Genomic DNA, 27,888 nt, shown 5'->3' with positions numbered 1-27,888 from the left:
TAGGTGAACGCTCTACCATGCAAGTACACAGTGGACCAGTAGATGGCGACGACGAGCGAGTGGCTCCTATAAACTGAGCCCTTACGATCAGATAGGATGGACCGGACCGCTTTGGCCATTTCTGGAACAAGGAGTGCGGGCGACCAGCAGCACCGTGGACTGGGTGCCTTCTACTCCCAGGAGACACAAGACTATGTCCAAAGGTCTGGAAGAGCAGGAGACAGCGGCCACTCTCAGGAACGAGGCCTAAGCTACCTGCTTGAACAGGTACAGGTGCAATGCGGGTGGGTTTGGCTTCCTGACGCACGGGAGATGCGGCAGGAAAGGCCATGCCCTTTATCATAAACACCGCACTTCATAAGGCAAGGGAGGAAGGACATAGAGCAGTGAATTTAAACACAGAAATCTAACTCGTTCGTTTACACCCAGCCAGGTCAGACCCACTCCAAGCGGGATAGAGGACATTTCCTCATGTTCCACATTTAAAAATGTGTGCTCCTGGTCAGAAAAAATTCACACTAGACTGAAGAGAATATAGCAAACAGCACCTTTCCCAGTGAGTTCCAGAGAACCCTCTGCAGAGACACCATTGATGGGATGTGACTCTGGGGCACAGCATCTGCCTAGCAGGCTGGGAACACTGACCCACAGCCACCAAGAAGCAATCTTCACCAACGCGTGTGTTCACCCTTCTAGAAACACTACACACATATAAGCATGGGTTTGTATAACCTCATTTGCACACACGGATGGGAAATACAAAAAAAAGATACAATTCATCTTTTACTCCACCATTTTCCGTCATAGAGACCCTTTTAAATTACAAAGAGCATTTTAGTATTCATGTGGCAACATGAAAATTTCATTCAGAAATAACTTTTCTGGAACTCAAACACTGTTCAGAGAACCAACACTCTAGGTCAGCGGCCTCAATGTTTCCAAAAAGGACCAGTTAAGAAATGTTTCCAGCTCTGTGAATACATGTGTCACGTGTGTCTTCTTAGTTTTTATTGGTTGACTAGTTTTTATTATACTCTTTGTCTGACAATGTCAAGACCAATCTTAGCAGCAGTCAGAAAAAGAACAGGGGGGAGGGGGCAGTGAGATGGTTCAGTGGCTAAGGGAGCTTGCTGGCAGGCTTGGTGATCTGAGTTCAATCCCCAGGATCCACTTACCTCCGCAGGTACGGCTCTGCACAGGTACACATGTACACACACACACACACACACACACACACACAAGTGAATAAAAAAAGTGTATAAAAGAGAGTTGGCTTTGGGCCACAGTGGGCCACAGTAGTCTGCGGACAGGCTGCAAGCTAGCTCCCGCGCACACAATCTGAAATATTGTTAAAATACCAAATGAGGAAAAATATTTAAACTTGCTGCGTGAATTGTGAAGTCCAGTGTAAACAATTATTACACATTTTATTTATTACGTAGCAGCTGTGTATTTGAGTAGTGAAGGTATGTGCCACAGAACGCATGTGAAGGTATGTGCCACAGAACACATGTGAAGGTATGTGCCACAGAACACATGTGAAGGTATGTGCCACAGAACACATGTGAAGGTATGTGCCACAGAACACATGTGAAGGTATGTGCCACAGAACGCATGTGAAGGTCAGAAAACATCATGGTCAGTTCTCTCCTTCCAGCACATGGGTCCTAGAGGCCAAGCTCAAGTGGTCAGGACCCTACCTGCCGAGGCGTATCACCAGCCCTAGGTGTCATTCTTAAAAATAATAATGTTGAATATGGTACTCTAAGCCTGGTCAAAAGCCAAGGCTAAGAAGGTCCCAGGCCACTGGAGCATACACTACTGTTTTGCTAACTGGCCATGCTGTCAAAACACCTGAATATTTAAGTTTGTAAGACTATTCTTTTTTTTTATTTATTATGTATACAATATTCTGTCTGTGTGTATGTCTGCAGGCCAGAAGAGGGCACCAGACCTCTCTACAGATGGTTGTGAGCCACCATGTGGTTGCTGGGAATCGAACTCATGACCTTTGGAAGAGCAGGCAATGCTCTTAACCACTGAGCCATCTCTCCAGCCCCCTGTAAGACTATTTTTTGAGGGATCATTTCTATAGTCACTAGGTCATTTCTGTAGTTCGTCACTAGAGCAGTTTCTCTGACTGGTTAGAGCACTCAAGACAAGGACAACAAGACATAGTGCTCCCCACCGAGTGTGAAGGCAGCGGCTCTAGGCGCTGCTCTGTTGCACCTCCTCCTCTTCCTTTGGGAGAGGGAGAGAATGCAGTCTGGGTGGAGGAAGAAAAGGTGCTTATGCTTGTAGCCACAGACCAGTGCTGTTCCCAACCTTCTATATGCCAGGGTACAGAGCATAAGAGATTATAGAGGGCTCAGCCCAAGAGGAACGAAATCTGTAGCACACCAACCCTTCCAAAGTTCCTGGGCCATTACAAAAGAGGGGATGTAAAGAGCCTAGGAGCTAGGATGAGGATGACAAAACTATCTTCTAGACAGCAGGGCAGCTGCACATATGAACTCAGTGTTTTGACAGCACACACAAGACTTGTGCAAGCCCCAGTCACCACCCCAGCATGGAGATGACAGTTAGCATCAAATCCTATCCCCAGAAATGGAGCTATTGGCAACTGTTAGGTGCTGGGAGAGGAAGAGGCAGTTTTTTTGTGTAAGACTCTATCCCCTGAGAAGTCAACCAGGCCCTAGTGAAGAACACACACCCACAATTTTTAGGCGGCACAAACTGGTCTTAATGTTTTTTTTTTTTTAAAAAAAAGGACACAAAGTTGGGTAGGCAGGGGGTGGACCTGAGAACTCGAAGGAGGGATGAACATGACCAAAACATGTACAAAACTCTTGGGGGCTGGAGAGATGGCTCAGAGGTTAAGAGCACTGACTGCTTCTTTCTGAGGTCTTGAGTTCAGTTTTCAGCAACCACATGGTGGCTCACAGCCATTTAATGAGATCTGGTGCCCCCTTCTGGCCTGCAAGGACACATCACATGCAGGCAGAACACTGCATACAAGCTAAATAAAGGTATCTTGATTTTAAAAGAGACAGGCTGGGGAGACAGCTCAGTGGTTAAGAATATTTGTTTTTGCAGAGGACCAAGGTTTGAGTCTCAGCACCCACATGGCACCCAGTCATCTGTAACTCCAGTTGTAGGGGATCTTAACACCCTCTTCTGACCTCTGTGGAGGCCAGGCATGCAATGGTACAGACACATACACCCAAGCTAAAGACTCCTACACATAACTAAGTCTACTGCTCCTGTAGAAGGGTTCAGTCCCTAGCACCATGTCAGGCAGCTCACAATCCCTGGATACCTGTTCTCATATGCAATACCCACACACAAATACACATAACTAAAGATAATAAAATCTAAAAAGGCACACGATTATATAAGAAGGTATAAAGTTAACTGTTTTTCTAGCTCTAGTTCTATCACAGATCTTTTATTTGGGTGGTGGATAAGAATATAAAATATATTCAAGCTAGGCAGTGATGGTGCATGCCTTTGATCCCAGCACTAGGAAGGCAGAGGCAGGTGGACCTCTTGAGTTCGAGGTCAGCCTGCAAAGAGAGTTCTAGGGCAGCCAGGGCTGTTACACAGAGGAAACCCTGTTGCGGGGGGGGGGGGGAGGGAGCATCGGACAGATATCTGTAGGAGTTCAAGGCCAGTCTAGTCTATACTGAAAGTGTCAGCTTAATGTGAAATTCCACAGCTTCCATTCCAAACGCTAACCCTGACTGTACAGAAGCTCATTAAATTGTAGAAACATTAGATCTGGTTTGTTTTTATTTATTTATGAGGGTCTTTTATTTTGTTTTGAGTTTTTTAGCAGGGAGAGATTTGTTGCTGTTTTTGGGGGTTTTTTGGTTTTGGTGTTTTCGTTTTTTCGAGACAGGGTTCTCTGTGCAGCCCTGGGTTTTATTCTAGTAATTAGTTTTTAAAATGTGGATGCCATTTCTGGACTCCACATACATGTGCACATATTCACACAACATATACCCACACAAACACATACATGTGCACACATCCACACAACATACACCCACACACATACATATATGTGCACACATCCACACAACATACACCCCCCCACATACATATATGTGCACACATCCACACAACATACACCCCCCCACATACATGTGCACACATCCACACAACATACACCCACACAAACATACATGTGCACATAGCCACACAACATACACCCACACACATACATGTACACATATCCACACAACATACACCCACACACACATACATGTGCACACATCCACACAACATACACCCACACACATACATGTGCACATATCCACACAACATACACCCACACACATACATGTACACATATCCACACAACATACACCCACACACACATACATGTGCACACATCCACACTACACACACACACACATACATGTGCACACATCCACACAACATACACCCACACACACATACATGTGCACACATCCACACTACACACACACACACATACATGTGCACATATCCACACAACATACACCCACACAAACACATACATGTGACATATCCGCACAACATACACCCACACAAACACATACATGTGACATATCCGCACAACATACACCCACACAAACACATACATGTGCACATATCCGCACAATATACCCCCACATACATGTGTACATATCCACACAACATATACCCACACAAACACATACATGTGCACATATCCACACAACATACACCCACACAAACACATACATGTGCACATATCCACACAACATACACCCCCACACACATACATGTGCACACATCCACACAACATACACCCCCACACACATACATGTGCACACATCCACACAACATACACCCCCACACACATACATGTGCACACATCCACACAACATACACCCACACACATACATGTGCACATATCCACACAACATATACCCACACACATACATGTGCACACATCCACACAACATACACCCCCACACACATACATGTGACATATCCACACAACATACACCCACACAAACACATACATGTGACATATCCACACAACATACACCCACACAAACACATACATGTGACATATCCACACAACATACACCCACACAAACACACACAAAGGCATCAGAAGCAGACTATAAGATAGGCCCTACAATGCCAACTGCTTCACTGTAATACTTTAATATACTTTTAGATCTTTTCACTGGAAGACCAGAAAGGCTAGAAGGGACCTCTGAGTTATTTTCACAACTTCTTACAGTCTGTATTTCAGAAGAAGAAAAAAAAAGCTTTAGAAAAATCAAATTTAAGATCTTGTCAGAAAACACTGTAAGCAGTGTCAAAGGAAACGACAGCTACCCAGCAGACAGTTCAGGAGTGGGATGGCATCAGCCAATGACTGCACAAGTTCCCACAGGCCATGGGCTGGTTCCAAACCATGATCAATCAGCTCTGAGATCTGTAGCTGTGTTTAGGAAAGAGTACCAAGTTGACAGGAGTCTAATTTGGCTACACCGATCGTAAATCTTCAGTTATCTCAGAGCACCTCATTAAAATCACCCACAGGCCACACACCCCTGTAATTGCTTCCTGCGCGGCACACAACTGTGCGGTGTTAATTAGTTTATCAAACTGTATCCACTCTGGCACGTGCGTCTACTTCCTCCACAAACCATGACTTGCGACACGAAATGCTTCAGAGACCAGGAGACCGAGGCAAGAGGATCAGAGTTCCAGGACAGCCTGGGCTATGTGAGTGTGTGCCTTGAACTCTGCCCCACATTTTGTTCGGCTCATGGTAATCACCAAAAGCTGAGTCATGGCTTCTTAGCAGAGTCAGAGACAAACCAGTAGCCACTTTCTTGAGGTGGGGGAGGGGGTAGTTTTCCTTTCTGACTCGGGATATTCAAGGAGCTCCGATTTGTTGTTTGCATGTGTGTGTAACAATGTCCCCCCAAAGCCGGAATTTCATCCATAAAGATTGCTACGGTCACTTGGTCTTATTTGGTCACACATCTCAGTGTGATTGACAACAGGCTCTTGAGTGGGGAAAGTCAGTGTGAACTGATGAATGGATCAGCTGTGACGTGGAAACCCAGCACTCAGGAGGCACAGGTTGGTGAATCTGAGTTCAAGGCCAGCCTGGTCTAGAGAGCATGGTTCCAGGACAGCCAGAGTTAACAGAGAAACCCTATCTTGAAAAACCAATAAAATAAAGGAGAATGTTCTCTGTGTCAAGCACCAGTAATGAGAGTTCCCAGGCAGTTACCCACAGCAGCGCTTTGGGAGTCTGCGGCACTGGAGGAAAGCACAGGGTGGGGACGCTGTGCCTCACAGCTCTCGGGGACATTGATGAACACACGTTTCCTTCACCAGGCATGAGGGCACACAGTGGAGGCAGAGGCAGGTGGATCTTTGTGAGTTTGAGGTCAGTCTGTCTATCCTGGAGTTCCAGGACAGCCAGGGCTACATAGAAAATAGTCTTGAAAAATCAAAACCAAAGCCAAAATCAAACAACAATTTCCTTGAAATAAATATTGTAAAAGGCACCAACTGAAGCAGTAAAAGACAAAAGCAGCTACACCCAGAGATCAACTAGGCCGTCTAAATACACGATGGGGCTCAAGACCCCAGGGCCACCAAGGACTCCTCAGGGTCAGTCATCTCAACAGGCTCAGAAGCCAGTTTAATCTGCAGAACTTCGGCAAAGCCCTGGCCAAACCAGCAGGTGACATGAGCTGTGTCAACAGTGAAGAAGAAAAGGCGGTCCTGGCAGAGCTTCCGCCGATACACAGACCGGGGGTCTGCCGACAGCACAGCCTCGATGGCACGCCTGGCTTCCTCTGCAGACTGGAAGTATTTAAATGACATCTGACCCGCATCTGCAACGACAAACACACAAGGTCAAACCCAGAGACAGCGAGTTTCAGCATGAAATGTGGTAGCTCTGCATTCACATAAAAGGAACAGGCTCTGGAAACATTCACTTCAGAGACTTGCACCTCCAAAATTTCTCTCCTACTGAACAAAATACTCAGGTGTATTCTCCACAAGTCTGCAAACCTGGAGAGGCAAGCTTTCATTTCTGCCCACTAAATACCATTCTCTCTAAGTCCAATCGATAACTTAACTCTTGTCATTTTCCCAGTGGAAGAGAAACAAGTAGCACTCAGTGTCCTCAAAGCGGCCCACCACACACCCCAGACATCTTTAATCCCAGTACTTGAGAGGCAGAGGCAGGCAGATCTCTGCGAGTTTAAAGTCAGCCTGATCTAGATAGTAAACACCAGGCCACTTAGTACAGAGGGAAAGAAGGAAGGAGGAAGGGCAGAAAAACTAGGCATCCAAACCCCACTGCTAGATGTAATGGCTAGCAGACGGAGAGTCCAGGACAAAACCCATTAGAAGCTCAGCACCCTCCCAGAGGCCCAGTCATGTGTTTCAGGTAAACAGATACTCACTCTTCCAAGGGATAAAACCTCCCACGGGCATAAATTCTTTAACAAAAATAAAGTATATATGGGGGGGAGGGCCTGGAGAGAAGGCTTAGCAGTGAAGAGAACTTGTGCAGAGGACTCAGATTCACTTCCCAGCACCCATACAGTGGGTGACAAGTCCAGGAGATCGAACACCCTCTTCTGACTTCCTTGGGCAACAAGCACACACACAGTGCACACACACACCCATGCAGGCAAAACAATCATATGCATAAAGTAAAAATAAGTGAATTACATATGTGTATGTGTATATGTTGAGGAACTGGTGAGAAGGCTCAGTGTAAAGGTGTTTGCTGCCAAGCCTGACGACCTCAGTTCTATACCCAGTGGTGGAAAAAAGACCTGACTCCTGCAAGTTCCTCTGAAGTCCACAAAGGCACTATGATGTGCACAGGTGCAACACAATTGACTTTTTGAGACAGGGTCTCTCTGTGTAGCCCTGGCTTGCTTGGAACTCACTATATAGATCAGGCTGGCCTCAAAATTACAGAGATCCACCTGCCTCTGCCTCCCAAGTGCTAGGATAAAAGATGTATGCCACCGTGCCTGGCCAAATGCTTTTTTGTTTTGTTTTGTTTGTTTTTCATTTGCTTGTTTGTTTGAGACAGGGCTTCTCTGTGTAACAGCCCTGGCTATCTTGGAGCTCACTCTGTAGACCAGGCTAGCCTTGAATTCAGAGACCCACCTGCCTCTGCCTGCCAGACTGCTAGGATTAAAGGCATGTGCCACCACTGCCCTTTGGCTAAAATTTTTTTTTTTCGAGACAGGGTTTCTCCGTAGCTTTTTTGGTTTCTGTAACTAGCTCTTGTAGACCAGGCTGGCCTCGAACTCACAGAGATCCGCCTGTCTCTGCCTCCCGAGTGCTGGGATTAAAGGCGTGCGCCACCACCGCCCGGCTGGCTAAATGTTTTTAAGTGGCATATAGAACCCATGTGGCCTCATGCCCTTGCTGTAGCCTCTGGGACCCTCCTCAGTTCACTGTGCTGATGACCTCAGGAGCCACACACCCTTCCTCTTGGAGCCGAGCACTGGTTCTCGGGAGGCTGGTTTCCTTCCTCTGGTCAAGTGAACTCACTCCATCTCCTTCATGTCTGCTCTCATTGTGTCCCCTCAGTGAGGCCTCCCCAGTCATCTGTTTCCAAATGCAGCCCTCAGCACTGCCCTCTCTTAGTCATGTCCCAGGCCACCATTACCTTCCAACAGTGTATGCTTCTGTGTGCTTTGCACAGCAATGTGCTGACTTCTGGAGGCAGAGACAGGTGGATCTCTGTGAGTTCGAGGCCAGCCTGGTCTACAATAGTGAGTTCCTGGACAGCCAGGACTGTTACACAGAGAAACCCTGTCTTGAAAAGAGAGAGAGAGAGAGAGAGAGAGAGAGAGAGAGAGAGAGAGAGAGAGAGAGAGAGAGAGAGAGAGACAGAGAGACAGAGAGAGAGAGAGACAGAGAAAAGAAAAGAAACACAAGAACAGTTCTCAGCCCTTTGGACACCTGTCATCTCCTTGGAAACAGCTACTTCTTGCTAGCATCCTCATTCCCACCTCTTAACAGGCACCCGCTTCCTTCACTCTCCATCTGCTATAAACTAGGGAAACCAAACAACACATGCTAAGAACCATGTGTTAAATGGGTTCCAAACAGAGCCCTGTGGCCTTCCTTTGGCAGGAAGTGTATGTCCTATGGGGGAAATCACTATGGCAGGAGGGTCTTCGCCTGACAGAAGAAACCAGAAACCTCTTTAGCCAGATAGAAAAGCAAGTAAGAAATTGAGTGTATCCAAGTATAAACCAAGCACAATCCACCATCTGCATAACTGTTAGAAAAGAGAAAAAAAAAGCAAGCAGAGCAGGGAAGATGGCTCAGTGGTTAAGAACACTTCCTGCTCATACAAAGGAGTTGAATTTGGTTTTTACTACCCATTTTGGGCAGCTCAGAAATGCCTATAACTCCAACTCCAGGAAATCCAAAGCCCTCCCCGGGTCTCCACCAGCACCTATATGAACACATACCCACAAGACAGACACATATGCACATATGTGATTAAAATAAATATTAAATAGATAAATGAAAGATAAGGGCTGCACGTCATGGGCATCTCCCGAGGCAGCAGCCACTCTTCAAAGATGCCTTCTGAGCACCTGGACTGAAAACCAAAGAACAACTGCTAAACAGAAAATGCCATGTGATGCCCAAAGTTTATATCCTGCTCCTTAAAAGCCCAGTCACCAGGGCTGGAAAGATGGCTCGGAGGTTAAGAGCATTAACAGCTCCAGAGGTCCTGAGTTCAATGTCCAGCAACCACATGGTGGCTCGTGGCCATCTATAATGGGAATCTGATGCCCTCTTCTGGCATGCAGGTGTATATGCAGACAGAGCACCATATACATAAATAAAACTATTTAAAAAGCTGGGCAGCAGTGGTGTATGCCTTTAATCCCAGCACTTGGGAGGCAGAGGCAGATAAATCTCTGTGAGTTTGAGGCCAGCCTGGTCTATAGAGTGAGTTCCAGGTCAGGTTCTAAAGCTACAGAGAAACCCTGTCTCGAAAAACCAAAGAGTGGGGGGAATATATATATTTAAAAAGGACTGGGGGCTAGAGAGATGGCTCAGTGGTTAAGAGCACTGACTGTTCTTCTAGAGGACCGAGGTTCATTCCCAACACCCACATGGTGGTTCACAATTATCTGTAACTCCATTTCTAGGGGACCTGACACCCTCACACAGACATACGTGCTGGCAAAACACCAATGAATATAAAAATAAATATATAAAAGACCCTGTCACGTTGACAAATATTCCATATATATAATTGCTTTCCCAAGTTATAATCCTGTCTATAAAGAAAAGCTCATCCTTTGACTGAGTCTGTAGCTAACATGCATAGGGCCTGATTCCTCTCTCCGTTCATCTCTCACTCAGGCCTAAGAGACCCCAGGTACCCTGGCTTACCTCCTGAACTGAGCTTCCTCAGATCCATCTCCGCATGAGGAGTAAACCGGACTTGTAACGAGGCTGCAGGGGCCTCCTTCACCCAGGCAGGGACGACACTGCAGGGTGCTCTGTCAGCTGTCCTGGCATGGAAGGAAGCCCACTGTGTCTCTGCATTGTTCCCCTGCAGGACCACGGCACGGTCTATGTTCCTTGACCTATCTGTGCCTTTGTCCAGAAAGTTCTTCAGATCCTGTGGGCCACACTGCTCTTCAGCCACATCCATACCGGCACTTCTGCTTGATTCCAGCGCCACACCCACCGTTCTCTCTCTGTCCCCAGGCAAAGTGTGCAGGGTTTCTGTGCCATCTCTGGGCTTCTGGGAGGTGTCTTCTGGGATCCTGTCTTCAAGGCACTTCAGTTTCTCCTCAGCGCTAAGGCAGTGCAGTGCATTCTCACACCCTGGGAGCAGCCGCTGGTCACAACTGTCAGCTGTGCCATCAGACTGAGATGCGGCCCTAGGCTTATGGTGGTTATGCTGCACATTCAAGTCCTCCAGAGGCTCCAAGTTCTGTGGTGTGTCATAGTCAGCAATGTAGGGCTTTATGTCTAAAACGGGTGTGCCGTGTATCATGTCAATTCCAGACAGGAATACAGTGCCACCTGAAGGGGATAAAGGTCCTCTTAGGTGTTTACAGTGGACAGCGGTTCAGGCAAAAATGGGAGGATTATCCCCTCTCTCCAAATACCCCCTTGCACCTCATTGAGCCTACTTACACTGTTCTGCCTGGAAACCCACGTCTTCACCTGCCAAACTCCAACTCCTCAAGGCTCATATAGAACACATCACTTACAAACTTTCCTGGCTCTTTCCTCTGGGTCTCACAGAGGCCTAAGTGTATAAACCTCCACTCAAGCCTTTTCCTACAGAATGGCAATGACTTACCGACGCCTCTGCGCCTTGACAGTGAGCAGGCCCCTGGAACACATGTTGGGGTTCACTCATCTTTGTATCACTTCTAGGCACACGCCAACCCTCAGCATCTCACAAGACCAACAATGTGTATTTCTACTGTGATGAGGAAACTTTAGGTCTGACACGCTCCCCAACTTGGTGCTCATGTCCTGTGTAACCCCTTCTTTTCTGAGTTCAACTTAATATAAGTCAAAGAACCTAGCAAAAGAGTTCTTATCCCCTTCAATAAAGCTTTCCATAAAGGAGTCGTTGCTGACCACAGACTCAACCTGACTAGTTCTCCCTGCACCCTGGTGCAGTGCACAAGCATGCTGAGAAAGCCCAGTGCCAAACAGCTATAAGATGCCCTAGCAATGTGGGCAGCCTGCAGGCAACACTGGCACAAAGCTGGGCCCTCAGTCCTACCTATGAGGAAATGAACTCTGTAACAACTTCAGTGCAGAGGACCAGCAAAGATAAGCCCATCCTACTGACTCCTGGAAAAACAGCAGTGTTTTAAACACATCATCAACGTATGCTGCCTAAGCAGATACACTTTGGATCATTTTGTTATACAAAACTAGAAAGGTTTCCATGAATACTCAAACAGTCAGCAGGACACAAGACCCTATAACTAAATATTAAGACAGGTCTCTGGCTGTCCCATTTGGATAGCTGTTGTCCACTTCCTGCTGCTGGTACAGAGTCTCCTATCCTGACTCCCGGAACATTGATGAATGAGAACCAAAACACAGCATGTGTTCACATTGACTCTGACCTAAAGAAAAACACATTGCAAGGAGACCCAGATAGCCAGGTGGTGGCTGCGGCTTTAATCCCAGCACTTGAGAAGCAGAGGTAGGCGGATCTCTGTGACTTCAAGGCCAGCCTGATCTACTAGAGCTAGTTCCGGGGCAGCTAGGGCTGTTACACAAAGAAACCCTGTCAAAAAAAAAAGGAAGGAAGGAAGGAAGGAAGGAAAACCCAGATGTCTGAAACATGCTATGTGCAAGCCTGGACCAGGGTAAAGATGACACAGGACTATCTAAATGATAGAATTCACAAAGAACTCAAGAGTTCATAGGAAACTGTCACCCATCCCTACGCATGAACATTATTTACTAGGCTTCTCTCTTATCAACTGGCCTTCTGACACAGGAGTGGCTGGCTCGTGATCTTTACGACAGTTAGAATAAGAAGCACTCCTGTCTCCACGTCGACAGTGTTCATAACTTATTAGTGTTTGTTTGCCATTCACTTTTCTGATTTCACCTGCCTCAGCAGAGACTAAGTTCTGCACGGGCAGGGATTTTTATCTGAGTTAGTCATCAATGTATCTCGATCATTTACAAAGCCTGACACAAAGTCAATGGTTAAACAGATGTGTAATGTGGTGGCTTGAATGAGAAAGGGCTAAAAGGCTCATATACCGAATACTTAGTCCCCAGCTGGTGAGATGTGTCTTGGATTACAAAAGATAATGAGTTTTAAAAAGTAGCACTGGTTTTTCATAGCAGAATGATAAAAACAAGCTCTGAGCACCTTCTGAGAGCTGGTTTTGTAGTGTTTCTCATGCTGACACCCTTTCAATCATCACACATTCCTAGGCACCTGAGGGCTCTCAAAAGTGATGCCACAGTGTTGGCACGAACAGTAGCTAACAGTGAATCTAAGCTGATTTTAGGAGTATGACAGGAAAGGGTAAAGTAGCAGTGCGTGAGTAACCTCCCGCCTCGCCCAGCATGGCCAGGGTCACTAAAGCAGGAGTGAGCGACCTCCCGCCTTGCCCGGCAGCCAGCATTAGTAGAGTGCAGTAAGTATGTTACCTTCCACCTTCTCCAGCTTGGCCAGTGTCAGTCCTATTGCATTAGGGCGATGTGGGCTCCTTGTGGAGAACACTCCAGTCTTTGCCCCATTCAACCTAGGCGGCTGTACTTTTGCCTTGTAGTTCAAATGGCCGTTTTTGTGAAAAACAAACAAAATCCTATTGAAAACAAACCAAGCCATTTGTTTAAAAAGAGGACAAATTATTTTAGTATAATGACTTGAGAAGGGAATAGTTTTTATTAAATTTCTCAATCATGGGAAATGAGTCCTCCCTCCATCCTGGTGGGAAGAGAGTCATCTCCACACAAAGACTGGCATACAGCAAGAACTTAACAGATTTACACATGGCCAAGGGAACGCCACTTCACAGTGCCTACTGTTTGCCATGTAGTATGCTAACATTTTCATAGCCACTTTGTACTGTAACAATCCTAGGAAGCATAATTTAGCCCTCACGCTGAGGGAGAAGAAATCGAAGCTCAGAAACGTTCAACCTGACAAGGCCTTTCTAAACAGAACAGGAAAGATCTTTGTTATACATCTTTGCTATACTGTGGGTTAGCTGATTATTTATAATATATAAGTCATTCTTATATAAATGACGAAGTAAAGAACTCAACACAGGACTCAAAGCCAGGCACAAGAGCGTGCAATTTATACAGGAACCACAAAATAGCTAACACTGAGCCTGAGTGATGATTAAGAGGATGAACTAAAAACCTAACACTGCATTTCCCTCTAGGGCAAGGTAAACATGGGTAGAAACAGAACTCTAAATGAGAGCAAGTAGAATCCAAACTCTTATGGCTTTCTGCCTTTTAGGGAGGGTAAACTGAACTCTTCAAGGGCCTACAACAGGGCCCACAAACTTATTCCGTGAAAGGTCAGATGGCAAATATTTTAGGATTTGAGGCCAATCAGACATAGTTTCAACTATTCTGCTACCAGAGCAGAGTTTCGCAGTGGTAGCCACACACAATACATAAACCAATAGGCATGCCAGAGACAGCATGCAGCTTCAGATCATGTTACACAGGCACAGCTGCGATCCCACAAGCGGATGTAGACAGATAAAGAGGGGACCACAGATCACAGTTTGGTTGATTCTTATTGTAGAGACCAGCATAAGGACCCATGGGCAGAATCTAGGAGATCCATGGCTTCAGTTTAACACAAGGAAGCCGTCATAATTAGAACAAGCTGTAGTTAAAACATGTTCCTTCAGTGAATCCCAGATTCCTAAAGGTACCCAGATATGCAAACAACCAAAAGCAGAAATTGAGTATGGGAATCCATACATAATCTATAATCATACAGATTAGGGTGGAAGAGATGGCAGATACCAAAGATGCCTTCAAATGACTGTGCTTTCTCAGGACCCAAACTACCACTTCTTAAACAACTTACCAAACATGAGAAAACTGTTCCAGGCCCATCAAGGAATGCTCAGGATTATTAAAGATGCTCTTTCTGATCTTCAAACAGGCTCTGGAGTAGCTGCAAATGGACGGCTGCCTTGGAGTACCATTCTTGGCCAAGAAACACGACTCCAAGTAGCCTATTGGCTCAGTTAAAAGATTTCCTATGGAAGAAAATTGGGTAAGATCACTCAAAAGAAAAATCTAGGTACAAATACAACTACTAAAAACATGTTTAAGGGCTGGAGAGATGGCTCAGAGGTTAAGAACACTGACTGCTCTTCCAAAGATACTGAGTTCAATTCGCAGCAACCACATAGTGGCTCTTAACCATCTGTAATGAGATCTGGGGCCTTCTTCTGGTGCTGCAAGCAGAATACTGTACAGATAATAAATAAATCTTTTTTAAAAAAATGTTTAAATATAGAGTCCTACTAAGTAGCTCAGGCCAGCCTCGAACTCATGAACCTCCAGCATCAGTCCCATCTCCCAGCTGCTGGGAAAACAGTTGTGTACCAGCATACCCACCTCAATTTTTACGTGTAGTTATATAAATACATAAATTACACTAACATAACAAATCTGTTGATTATATATTGAGGTATAAATTACAATTTATATTTATAATTACTTCTTTGTATGTTCTTTGAAGAGATCTCCATTTTTACCTCATTTGCATTAAATCTATTTTATTAGCACAACCAGGAAGGCTATAAATCTGGGACTGTCTCTCACAAAACTCTATTACTTATACACAGCAAAGATTATATGCAATATGTATGGAAAAAGCATAACACGCCCAGCAGGCACACAACTACAGTGCTCCTTGCATGCCTGCGGACTGCCTTCGGAGCTGCAATCCAATCTTTATCATCATCTGTTTCCTTTCAGAATACGATCTTATCATATGTACTTTTGAGCCTAAACAATACTTCATTTACTCCTAATTCTGTAAAAGCAGACACCACACTGTATATTAGCTTCCTAGACTGGTTTTCTCTGTCCATCTATATTGTGTATATTTCTGACTACTTCCAAGTTTCTTCCAAGAGTATTTTCAGGTACTACTGTTTGTTTGGGTTTGATTTGTTTCTTTTATTATTGTTGCTAAATTCTCCATCCATGTTCCTGTGTAACAGGATTAAAACGAAGAAACTGGGACCAAATGACAGCATCAGCCACACACATCCTAGCCCTCTGTAGCTCCCTAAAGAAAAAGGACCATAAAACACACGGCCGGCCCACAGCTACTGTGCTGGGACTACGGCCAAATCACACCCCCGTGTACCAAGAACGTGCTACGTCACTCTCGTTGGCCTTGGCAAGTCACGTGATCGTGGGGACACGTGACCCTCACTTTGGCGGCAAAGACAAGAAGGCCCGTCAGGCAGTTCGCGTTCTTCTCGGCGAGGAAGCCGGCCGCGGCGCCTCCGAGTCCCTATAATTTACCTGTCTCCAGGGCCGGCTGAGTGCACCCGCACGGGGCCGCTGGGGTGCAGGAACCCCGCTCCGCCAAGCCGCGCATGGCTGCAGGCCGCTGAATCGTCCACACGCCGTACGCAGCTTTCCGCTTCCGCTTCCGCCCTGTGGGCTTGGGCGCCTGCGCAGTTGTCCCTCGGTGCCGGGTCTTGGAGAACGCAGTCAATGGCGGCCCAGTTTCCGCGTGGAGGGCTGCGGTGGTTGCAGAGAAGCTGTGCGGGCGGCCCACCTTCTATCCATTATGCGGCATGCAGTGTGCCCTCCGAGGATGGTGCACATGGATAAAGATGTACACGCCAAGATATTCTTGAATTATAAGCGTCCTCCATGACTATAAAATGACCCAGCGTTTTAAAGGGAAATGGCGTGTAAACTATGACCGCACAGCTAAAGAACTGAAGTTTGGGAGCTTAATTTTCTTTTTTCTTTCTTTCTTTCTTTTTTTTTTTTTACATTTATGTGTGCGTGGGAGCATGTGGAAGTCAGATGACAGTGCAGGAGGCGCTTCTCTCCTTTCATCGCGTGGTTCCGCTCCGGTTATCAAATTCGGCTCGTCAGTGTTAGCGGGTTCCTTTAGCCACTGAGCCAAAGAACTGGAGGTTAAATATATAAAATTCTGTTTGGCCATGGGCTGTATGTTATATTTGCCACCCTGCTCCACTTTTTCAGTAATAACTATTTGTCGAGAAAGAAGCCCAAATAAATCAAGAGTGGTGCATATTATTACAGCCAACCTAGCCTAGGAGTTAATAAATGGGGACGTTTCGTGAGCTCCAAACCGCCAAAACCAAAGAGCCAGCACACACATTGAAAAGCCGGGACCGGCAAGAATTTTATTTTAATCTCATGCAATATCCAGTTGCCGGCGCTTTAACCACTTGTAAGCGTCTTTTAGCCAAACTGTTTCTTTGCGTACATGATTGTGTTTCTGGAATTTCAAATTCTTGGTTGGGGGTGGGGGTGGGCAGAGAGAATCCATCTATTACTTGTAACGGTAACGTAAAATATTAAAAATAAGCAAGTCCGCAGACTAAAGGCTTAACTATGAAAAGCTATTTTTTCTAAGTTCATTGTCACAGACTAGCAAGTCACGAGTGGGAAATAACCAGTATTAGGAGGCAGGTATTTAAGAGGAAATTGTGGGTTTTATGAGGAAATTGTGAGTTTTTTTTTTTTAAGTTAAAAGTGATACTGTGTCCTCTATCAAGAGTCTTGTACATGAAATTTACGAAAGGCTTTTTTCTTTTAGGAGACACTGGTCTTGCCTAGCTGGAGAAACAAGTTTGAGTACCTTCGGACAACATCTGCACGCTTTTAAAAATGAACCGATTAAAAGCTGCAGTTGCCACTAGTCGGCGCTATTAATACGAGAGTCAAACTGAACAGTGGAAAGTATTTGTCCTCCAGAAAGACATGCTAGTCACTTGCTAATCATACCAAAAGTGTGTAATTACCAACTGTGCCAACTACTGAAACTCAAAGTAGACTTGGAGACACTAGACCTAGGAATCTGCCTTTAAAAACAACCTCAAGGAACTGGAGAGATGGCTCAAGCAGTTAAAAGCACCGCAGCTCTTCCAGAAGATCCAGGTTAGATTTCGAGCACCCATGTTGGGCAGCTCACAACGGGCAGTAACTCCACTTCCACGGGATCTGATGCCTCTTCTGGCCTCCACAGGCACCTGCACATATGTACACACACTCTCTCTCTCTCTCTCTCTCTCTATATATATATATATATATATATATATATATATATATATATATATACATATATATATATGTATATATATACATGTACTGGGGAGGCAGAAGCAGACTGATCCCTGTGAGTTAGAGGCCAGCCAGGACCACACACAGTAAGTCTTCAGATGTAGTTCCTGCATGCCCAAACTCCTTCCTGCCACAAGAAAAAGGCAGTACAGAGTGGAGCTCAGGTGGCTTCTTGGGGGGATTCTAATTCGTGATCTCAGACCTCCAAACCAACAAGAAAACAGAAATGATTTGGTTCACACTGGTGTCTGGGTAGAGCTAAGAAAACAGTATAAGTTTATAGGCAACGGTGGAGGGAAACAGGACAAGGGGCTGGCGAGATGGCTCAGTGGGTAAAGCACTTGCCATGCATGTCAGGGGCTAGAGTTCAAGTTGCCAGAACCCATGTAAATGCCGGGGAGGTGTAGTGACCTCCTGGAGCTAGAGACAAACAACCCCTGGAAGAAGCTGGCTTGCTCAAGTATGAACTCTGGGTTCAAGTGAGAGAGCCTACCTGAATATATAAAACGGAGAGCCCCTGAGGGAAACAAACATCTGGTCTCACAGGAATGTCATGCATGGGCACCCACGAACCCACTCACTTTCACTAGTACCCAAGAATACATACACACTTTTTATTTTTAAAGCAGACTGGGATGCTCAGTTAGAAGAGTGTTTGCCTGGTATGTACAAAGTCCTTGGTTCGAGCCCTAGCACTGCATGAAGCTAGGGACACATGCTTCTGAGGTGAGTTTCTGGCCAGCCTGGACTCTATAAGACCCTGTCTTCAAAAAGACCAACGATAAAGAAAAGAAAAACCTGAGTGGTTAAGAACACTGTTGCTCTTGTAGAATGCCTAGGTTCAATTCCCAATACCCACATGGACAGGTGTTAACTCCCCATAACTGCAGTTCTAAGGGATCTTGCAATCCTCCAAGTCTTCACTCTGGAGAAGTGAGTGCTCCCCCCCCCCCCCCCCCCCCCGTCTCCACGTCCCACTCCTATGGCACCAGCACTGTTCCCTTTGGGGGAGCGTGTTAATGCTACTTTAATATAGGTTTTAAGTATGGGTGTTAAGAAAGAGAGGCAGTCTCATAGAGAGGACAGCACAGCCAAGAGCCAGGCTGGAGGCTCCTCGGAGAGGAAGCTGCTGTACTTGCTGCTTTCTTTCAGAATGATTTGTTTTCTGTTTTGTTTCTCCACGAGACCAGATTAAACCCTAGTGAACAAAGATGGCCTGCCATTCGGTGCTTTACCACCCTCCCCATTCCAGCACATATCAAGATGCTGTCTTGGCAACAGCTTAGCCTGCAAGTGATAAGTCAATGTACATTTTTCACAAACTCAGCTTTAAAAAAATACAAGTAGAAGGTCCAGATTCACACACAGAAGTAAATGATGTTTATAATTCCAAAATATTTTGCAAGAAGTTCTAGAATAAGACTTGTTTAGATTAGCTCAGCGAGCCATGTAAAGCTTGAATAAAATTCTGAAATTACATCAATAACTGACAAGATTCACAAAAAACTATATACTTTCAAAATATTAAGTGTTCATATCAAATTGCTGTCTTCTCACAATTACCAAATATATGTTTCTTCTTAAAGGAAAATCAACTACTCACCCCTTCCCCTGCTCTTATTCGTCCCTCCCTCTACTATCTTCCCCCACATACATATGTACATCCTCAGACAGCACACACACACCACACACACTATTGTCACTATTGTCTATGTGTTAGAGCCTTTGAAAGTTAGTTCTCTCTTTCAGATAAGATCTACATGGAAAAAACACAAGCTAAAACAGTAATGAAAATTGTAGCAATTGCTACAATGTTTCAGTAAAATTTTACAAGAGAAGATGTATATGCTATATTCATAGCTATCGGGTCGTCTTCTGAACAGTTCTCTTGTAGACCCTGTGGACTTGATGGTGTTTCTGGATCTTGATCTGCTTTGGCTTTTTCCTTCGTTTCTGTAAAATCAAAACACAAAATAATAGATTCAATAGACAATTTTGGCACAGCCTGTCACTCACTTGGAAGAGGGAGACCATGCTACAGGCCTGCATACACATTTCAGCTAAATTAGATAGCAAAATGTCGTGTCACTTCACAAAGATGGGAGGTTTGTGGGGTTTTTTGGGTTTTTTTGTTTTTGGAGACAGGGTTTCTGTGTGTAGCCCTGGCTGTGCTGGAATTCACTTTGTAGACCAGGCTGGTCTCGAACTCACAGAGATCCGCCTGCCTCTGCCTCCCAAGTGCTGGAATTACAGGCGTGCACAACCACCGTCCGATGGGATTCTTTTTTAGAGAGAGCAGTATGTGCTGTTTTTGAAAGATTTATTTTTAAGTGTATTTGTGTGCTGGGTTCGTTTGTGTGCACCAGGCATGTGCAGGAGTCCTTCAAGGCTAGAGAAAGGCATTAGACCTCCTGGAACTGGAATTACAGGCACTTGTAAAGAAAGTCACCATGGGTGCTAGAAGCCAAATTTGAGTCTTCTGCAAGAACAGTACATGCTCTTAACCACTAAGCCTTCTCTCCTCTAGGCCAAGGTGGATTTTGTTGGCTTGTTTTGTTTTACAGAGTCGCATTATGTAGTACCAGCTGTACGGAACTCACTATGCATGCTGACCTGGAACTCACGGAGATCCACCTGCCTCTGCCCCTTCAATGCCAGGATTAAAGGTGTACACCAGCACCCCTAGCTCAGGATGCTGTGTTTAAAAAGAGGGATATATGTCTCTATCCTCTCTCCCTTTCTCTCTTTCTCTCTCTCAGTGTGCGTGCATGTGTGTGAGTGTGTGTGTGCATGTGTACGTGTGTGGCCTTTTTAGGGGTTGAGAAATGTCTGACTGCTTAAGAGGACTTAGGGCTCTCCCAGAGGACCGAGCAATAAAAAACAACCAGCACAGTTACATAGTGAGTACTAGCTCAGAAACCAAAAAAGAGCATTTTTTGCACATAATTAATCCTATTCCAGGTTTGTTTCTCTTACTATGGTTTCTCAAAATGGGTAAATAGAATTCCCAATTATTTAAATGTTTTGGAAATGTGCCAACAGAATGTTGGTCACCTGAAAAATACCTTTTCCTCGAAAGGATTCAGTGATAGTCACAGCTCCCATTGAGATAACTAGCTACTGTCAGCAGCAGCTTTCGATCACGAATCTAGAGGGAGTTGTTGCTATTCAAATATCCTACCTTGAGAGAAACGATAGGCACCATCACTGTCCTGGTAGGCAAGAGGGTCCTGTCCTTGGGCCCCACCTGCTTCCTGGGTTTGTTGTGGAAGGCAGTCTTTAGGCCCATCCCTTTTCTCACAGGTCTTGATAGAGAGGTCTTCAGGCCCAGGCATTTCATGGCAGGCTTCGGGTGAATATTCTTCAGGCCCAGGTGAATCTTGGATTGTTTCAGGAGAGGAAACTGTAGGCTCAGTGAGTTTGTAGATATCATGAGAAATGAATTCAGGTTCTGTTCCTCCTTGGCGTGTTTTTATAGAAACGTCTTCAGATGCACTGCGTTCTCGTGTTTCAGGAAAGCAGCCTCCAGTCACAGCCAAGCCCTGATCTGCTTGGCAAGCGGTTTTCTCTGGTGTGACTGATTTGGGGCATGCGTCAAGTGGGCAGCCTTCAGGCACATCTGATGGGGGGAGTGCTGCAGGAGAGCATCCTGGGCCAGCAACATCTCCAAGTGTTGTCCAGGGAACAACGGCTGCCTCTTGATGTGTTTTAGGAGAGAGGACTTCAGGCCTGGCCACATCTTGGCACATTTTCAAAGTATGTTCTTGAAGCGCAGCTGGTTCCTGGGACATTTTAGGAGAAAGCACCTCAGGTCCAGCCATATCTTGGGGTGCCTTGAAAGAATGGTTTTGGGGTACAGCTGGTTCCTGGGACATTTTAGGAGAGAGCGCCTCAGGTCCAGCCATATCTTGGGGTGCCTTGAAAGAATGGTTTTGGGGTACAGCTGGTTCCTGGGACATTTTAGGAGAGAGCGCCTCAGGTCCAGCCATATCTTGGGGTGCCTTGAAGGAATGGTTTTGGAGCATAGCTATTTCCTGGCATATTTTAGGAGAGAGCGCCTCAGGTCCAGCCATATCTTGGGGTGCCTTGAAAGAATGGTTTTGGGGTACAGCTGGTTCCTGGGACATTTTAGGAGAGAGCACCTCAGGTCCAGCCATATCTTGGGGTGCCTTGAAGGAATGGTTTTGGAGCATAGCTATTTCCTGGCATATTTTAGGAGAGAGCGCCTCAGGTCCAGCCATATCTTGGGGTGCCTTGAAAGAATGGTTTTGGGGTACAGCTGGTTCCTGGGACATTTTAGGAGAGAGCACCTCAGGTCCAGCCATATCTTGGGGTGCTTTTGAAGAATGGTCTTGGGGCACAGCTGTTTTCCGCCACATTTTAGGAGAGAGCACCTCGGGTTCAGCCGTGTCTTGGCACATTTTAGAAGAATGTTGAAGTGCAGTCATTTCTTGGCATGTGCTAGGAGAGCGGTCTTCCGGTTTGGCCGTGTGTTTGTATGCTTGCGAGTGGTTCTGTATTGCTCTCTCCTGGCGCACTTCAGCATAGTGTTGTGCAGGTGGGGGGCACGCCACCAGTGGAGGGACTGCAGTCACAGGGCTTACAGGGCACTCCATTTCTGCCTGCACCCTTTGCTTTTCTGCCTGCACCTTTGTGCCTCTTTGTCTCGTTCGGCCTCTTGAATTTCCTTTTCCTGTGCTTTGACACTTGCGTTTTTTCTGTTCTCTGCAGAGAGACCAGAATGAATGTCAGCAACAGGGCTACAGGATTTAAATGGATGCTTCCAATACCCACCCCTGTCTTTGTGGCCTTGTTATATGACCTTAAACAAGCCCTTACTCTCCCCAGACCTCAGTCTCTGAGTTTGCAAAATAAACAGTCCTGAGAGTCCTCAGTGTTCACTTGCTCGGAAAGTGTCCATGCAGGATAAAATAAAGCGTAAAGCTGGGTGTAGTGATGCACACCTTTAATCCCAGCACTTGGGAGGTAGAGGCAGGTGAATCTCTGTGAGTTCTAGGATAGCCAGGGCCACACAGAGAAACCCTATCTCGAAAAAAAAAAGTAAAATAATAATAATAAAATTTTTTTTAAAGATACAAAACTGAGTGGCCTAAAGTTTAGTCCATGCTCCCTCGTGACTAGGGCAAGTCATTCATCCTCTCCATGACTACCTTATAGGTAAGATGAGACAAATAATACCTTCCAATTGTGTGTGGTGGCCATAAGAATTATGACCTTGGGTGAATGACTCACAAACAGTATAAAGTAGGGCTACAGCATTACCATAGGAACCATCTCTAGGCTTCCCTATGTCTCTGGCACTATCCTGCCGTATTTCCTTCAGGCCAGGAGGTAAATGCTATTATCGCCATTGTGCGGAGGACAAAATTGAGGTGCAATGGGATGTTCTGTAAATTGCCCAAGGCCAGTGACTGGGAAGTTGGATGTCAGGATGGTCATTTCTGCTTATCAGCTAGGCCCTCCCACCTGCCCTCTAATTTTAACGTACATGAACGCTCTGCCTGCATGTCCATCTATACAGCGTGGGATCAATGCTCTTGACAGCTGAGCTGTCTCTCCAGCCCCTTGTTTTCATGTGTCAGTATGTGTTCTCACTAAGCCACGTGAGGCCTAGAACTCACAGCTTCCAACCACCACTCTCGAGGGCTGGGGTTACTCATATGCACTACCAAGCAGGCCTTATGCACCTTTTTTTTTTTAACACTAGCAGAACCAATAAAGGGTAGCAAGAGCTACCCTGGATGATCCAGCTTCAGTGGCTGGAGTCTGCCTCAGGAGATGGTGAAAATACAGAGAAAGAAAACGGGGGAAATTTCTGTTGCCATGACTCTACTGCTGAGACATTGGGCAAGAGAGTAAACCCACTGGAGACTACATTAAAAACAAACAAAATAAAACACACAGGCACACCACCACCTGACGTAGGATGCATGGGAAAATGGCGTGAGCAAGAGCATGGACGTGCAACATGCACACTCATGCCCGCCTCAGGTAAGGAACCTACCCAAGGAGCCATTGCGACGTCTGCTTCTCCTGCACTTCGGCTTTCCTCTTCCTGAGTTGCTCTCTGTTCCTCAGACTCCAAGTTCCAATGACTTCTGCTGGGTGAGAAGGAAAGTTACTGGGGCTGTGACGGTGACCCGCGGGTGCCTCAGCAAGTATCCTGCCCCCGGAGCTTTGTTTATTTAGTTATTATTTGTAAGTCTTATTATTTCATGTCTATGGGTGTTTTGTCTGCATGTGTGTCTGCACCACGTGTATACCTGGTGCCTAAGGGGGCCAGAAGAGGGCATCAGATACCTTGGACCTGGCATTAGGGACAGTTAGGAAACATTTGAACCCAGTTCCTCTGGAAGATCAAGTGCTCTTGAATGCTGAGTCATCTCTCCAGCCCCCTACAGATTTTTAGACCCCCTATTCTGAGTTTTACCCTTGATTTTTGAGGTCAAGGACCATGTCTTCCTTGTTCTTGAACCTTCAGAGAATATGGAAGAGATTTTTTTTTTTTTGAGGCAGGGTCTCACACGTTAGACCTGGCCTGGAACTTGCTGGGTAGACTAGGCTAGCCTCAGACTCATAGAGATCCGCCTGCCTCTGCCCCTGAGTACTGGAAGAGGAGGCATGCAGCAACGCACACCCAGTGGAGCAGACATTTAGTGAGAATTTGAGTGAGAAAAGCTTAAGAGTCCTACACAGATGGTATTTGTTCAAAAGTGCACTATTGACCTACTGACTTATTAAAAATTATATTTGTTTAAGTAATAGAAGAAAAATAGGTCATGTTTGGTCATCTTTGACATAATAACCTACTTTCATTGTATTCCCTATTTGCATCCAGGCCATATATTATTCAAAGTAGTTATGATAGCATACTGTGATCCTATCTTTTATTAACCTAACTTAGATCAAAGATAGTTCCTTCACACAGTCTTCAACACTCTAATTTCCCTGTGACACGGTACTTAAGCTAGCTGACACATCTCTAGCCAGTCACTCCACTCACGGGAAACACAGCATATCACTACTTGTTTTTGTCCTTTTTATATCAAACTGTAATCATATCCAACTGATAGTTAAGTGATGGTGACACACATCTTTAATCCCAGCTCTCAGGAGACAAAGGTAGGCGGGTCACTGAGTTCAATGTCAGCCTGGTCTACAAAGTGAGTTCCAGACCAGCCTGGGCTACACAGAGAAACCTGCTGATAATAATAATAATAATAATAATAATAATCCCCAACTGAAATAAGCATATTCACTCATCTAACCTTTCTTTTTCTTTTGGAGAAAGGAATGGTAGACAGGGTGCATTCTGTCTAGAGGGATCTGGCACATCTGTAGGTGGCCTTGGATTCCTGATCCCAAGCCTCCAGAGTGCTCCATCACATCTGTTCAACTTGTGCTTTTATTATTAGAATTTTGTCCTTAGGATTGTGTTTCTTTTTTTTTGGGGGGGGGGGGTTTGAGACAGGGTTTCTCTGTGGCTTTGGAACCTGTCCTGGAACTAGCTCTGTAGACCAGGCTGGCCTTGAACTCACAGAGATCCGCCTGCCTCTGCCTCCCGAGTGCTGGGATTAAAGGTGTGCACCACCATCGCCCGGCAGGATTGTGTTTCTTAAAATTATTTGAGATACTCGGGTACTATGAAAAGCAAATTCCGGCCTGGGATGATGGCTCAGCAGGTAAAGCACTTGCCTCGGAAGCATAAGGACCACAGTTCATATCTCCAGTACCCAAATGCACAGGTTAAGTGAGTCCGGTGGTTGGCACGCAACCCTAGTTCATAGGGCCTGACACGGGGATTCCCAAAGCAAACGGGCTAAGTAGACAGGTCAAACTGGCAAGCTTGGGGTTCAGGTTTGTGATTTTAACTCAATAAATAAGAAAGAGAATGATGAAGGAAAAAGACACTCAATGTCAACCTCTTGCCTAAACAACACACACACACACAAACACACGGGTTCATATACATGCAAATATGCATCACACACACAAAGTTTGCAAGAACATTTTTTTAAAGAAGTCTATTACCATCTGGGTGGTGGTGGCGCACGCCTTTAATCCCAGCACTTGGGAGGCAGAGGAAGGCAGAATGCTGTGAGTTCAAGGCCAGCCTGGTCTACAGAGTGAGTTCCAGGACAGGCTCCAAAGCTACACAGAGAAACCCTGTCTTGAAAAACCAAGGAAAAAAAAAAGAAGTCTATTCCTACCTAAGTTTGAGAAAAGCTAGTAGGCCTTTGACACTAATCCTCTCAGCCTGTGGCTGTCCAATATGCACTGGGAACTCCAAAAAACGAAGTGCCCTTGCATTAGGACCCTTTTTGTTCTTAAGGCAAGAGTTCTTTCTTTCTCTCTCTCCCTCCCCCCTCCCTCCATTCCTTTCTTTTCTTTTTTTTCTGGTCGTGCTGGGAATTGAACCTAGGGCCTCACACATGCTAGGTAAGCATTATGCTACTGAGCTCCATCCCCAGCCCAGGGATTCTTGATGAGGAAAAATTATATTTTCACCCACTTCTAATTACATTTTCCTCTACAGTGCGAATGTAAGTAAAAGCCACAGTGGCTTTAGCAGCGTGGCACTTTATCACTCAAATAAATGACAGAATTTTTTCCTATATGACACCACAATTCTTGCATGTAGTATCAGTGACCACTTGTGGGTATGGATCCGTTGGATCTGATGCTATGTTTATTAGACCCTCTACTGTATACATGACTTCATGCATCTATAAATAAGCACATATATTGCTATATCACAATTTTAACAATGTTGATTACTCTCTTAGTGCAATGATGTCTTTAATTTTTTTTTTATTTTAAGAAAGGGTACATAGGTTCATCAGAAGCTACAAGTTTTCCAACTGTGTCTTTGAGTATCTCAAAGTCCAGGGTTCCACAAAACTTTGAGAAATCCTGCTTTAGAACAGACTGTAAGATAAATTAGAAGGCAAAAGAGTGAGCATTCAGATAGACCAGGCCCCAGTGGAACTCCTGTTGCTATATCCTTCCAGATGTCCTGCCAGCCTGCTCTGTCTTGGAACAGAAGGAGTGTCCTGGGTACCTTCACTATCTTTCATTGAAGAGAATTTCTCACTAATTGTTTACTGCCCCATTGTGTTTCTTTAAACCCCGAGGTTCTTGGCACCAAAATGCAACTCAGCGGGTCACAGTCCATCTTCCCATGGATGTATCTCATTTCTCTTTTATACCTAATCAATAAAAGAGGAAAATAACGTGTCCGCCGCAGCCACCACCTCTGCAGGTCTGTCATTACCTGGGACACGGGCTCTCCGTGGATGAGGTTCAGGTGTCTGGAGGAGCTTCAGGTGAGATTCATCCTTCCCCACGTCCATCTCGGCACACCACCTTCTTGGTATTCACTCTGACTTCACCAGCGCCCTAAAAGCTTTTTTTAAAATGTCAAAACTAACACTTAAAAAAAACACACACACACTCACTCAAGTTTGCTTGTCACTTCCCGCCTAAAAGTTTTATCTGGTTAGACCACAGCTGTGAGCAAATTCCACTCTTCTTTATCACACTGCACAGGTGTGGAGGGGGAAATGGTTGGGCTGGCCCTGTCCTCCTGCAAGCTCCATATTTATCCAGGGAATCCCCTCTGGCACAGTCTGGCGTGTGCAGCCTCCTGTCCAGCAGCCATGTGGTTCCTTGTGCCAGCATGTACCTGGATTCCTTTTTAAGGCACCGGATGACTGGGGGTTGTACACTCCAGGCTGTGACTAGAGTGGTGGCTTTTTTTAATGAATGGAGATGACTGAGTGTAGAAAGAACCCGGGGTCTAGGTTCTGATCAACTCAGTGGCCCAGAGCAACCCACATCCCTTTCCTGTGCCTCTGTTTGCAAAATGAGTAAATAGTCACTCTCTTGCCTATTTCATGTTTCTTCTTCTTCTTCTTTTTTTTTTTTTTGTGGTGGGGGTGGTTTGAGACAGGGTTTCTCTATGTATGTAGCTTTGGAGCCTGTCCTGGAACT

The 27,888-nt window shown here is 45.5% G+C and overlaps 2 protein-coding genes across 4 annotated transcripts; both read right to left on the bottom strand.

Annotated features, from left to right (window-relative positions):
* Positions 1-6,519: 6,519 nt before the first annotated feature.
* Positions 6,520-16,211, bottom strand: Trmo (tRNA methyltransferase O). 2 transcript variants are annotated; one of them, XM_075967271.1, is made up of 5 exons: positions 16,072-16,211; positions 14,612-14,786; positions 13,204-13,361; positions 10,444-11,085; positions 6,520-6,881 (listed from the first exon to the last, which is right to left on the bottom strand). In XM_075967271.1, exons 1-5 carry the CDS (start codon positions 16,145-16,147, stop codon positions 6,622-6,624), a joined length of 1,311 nt encoding a protein of 436 aa, XP_075823386.1. In that variant the 5' UTR covers positions 16,148-16,211; the 3' UTR covers positions 6,520-6,621. The 2 variants fall into 2 exon arrangements, with proteins under 2 accessions (XP_075823386.1, XP_075823387.1); XM_075967272.1 differs by lacking the exon at positions 13,204-13,361 and having other exon boundaries at positions 16,072-16,181.
* A 2,796-nt stretch (positions 16,212-19,007) lies between these two features.
* Positions 19,008-27,308, bottom strand: Hemgn (hemogen). Of its 2 annotated transcripts, none has more exons than XM_075967269.1 (4): positions 27,170-27,308; positions 23,900-23,996; positions 21,056-22,599; positions 19,008-19,827 (listed from the first exon to the last, which is right to left on the bottom strand). In XM_075967269.1, exons 1-4 carry the CDS (start codon positions 27,246-27,248, stop codon positions 19,691-19,693), a joined length of 1,857 nt encoding a protein of 618 aa, XP_075823384.1. In that variant the 5' UTR covers positions 27,249-27,308; the 3' UTR covers positions 19,008-19,690. The 2 variants fall into 2 exon arrangements, with proteins under 2 accessions (XP_075823384.1, XP_075823385.1); XM_075967270.1 differs by having other exon boundaries at positions 19,009-19,827; positions 23,900-23,993.
* Positions 27,309-27,888: the final 580 nt, after the last annotated feature.

This window comes from Microtus pennsylvanicus, chromosome 3 (genome assembly GCF_037038515.1).
Source record: "Microtus pennsylvanicus isolate mMicPen1 chromosome 3, mMicPen1.hap1, whole genome shotgun sequence".
In the NCBI taxonomy this organism is placed as follows: Eukaryota; Metazoa; Chordata; class Mammalia; order Rodentia; family Cricetidae; genus Microtus; species Microtus pennsylvanicus.
This window is presented reverse-complemented; position numbering and strand designations above follow the sequence as displayed.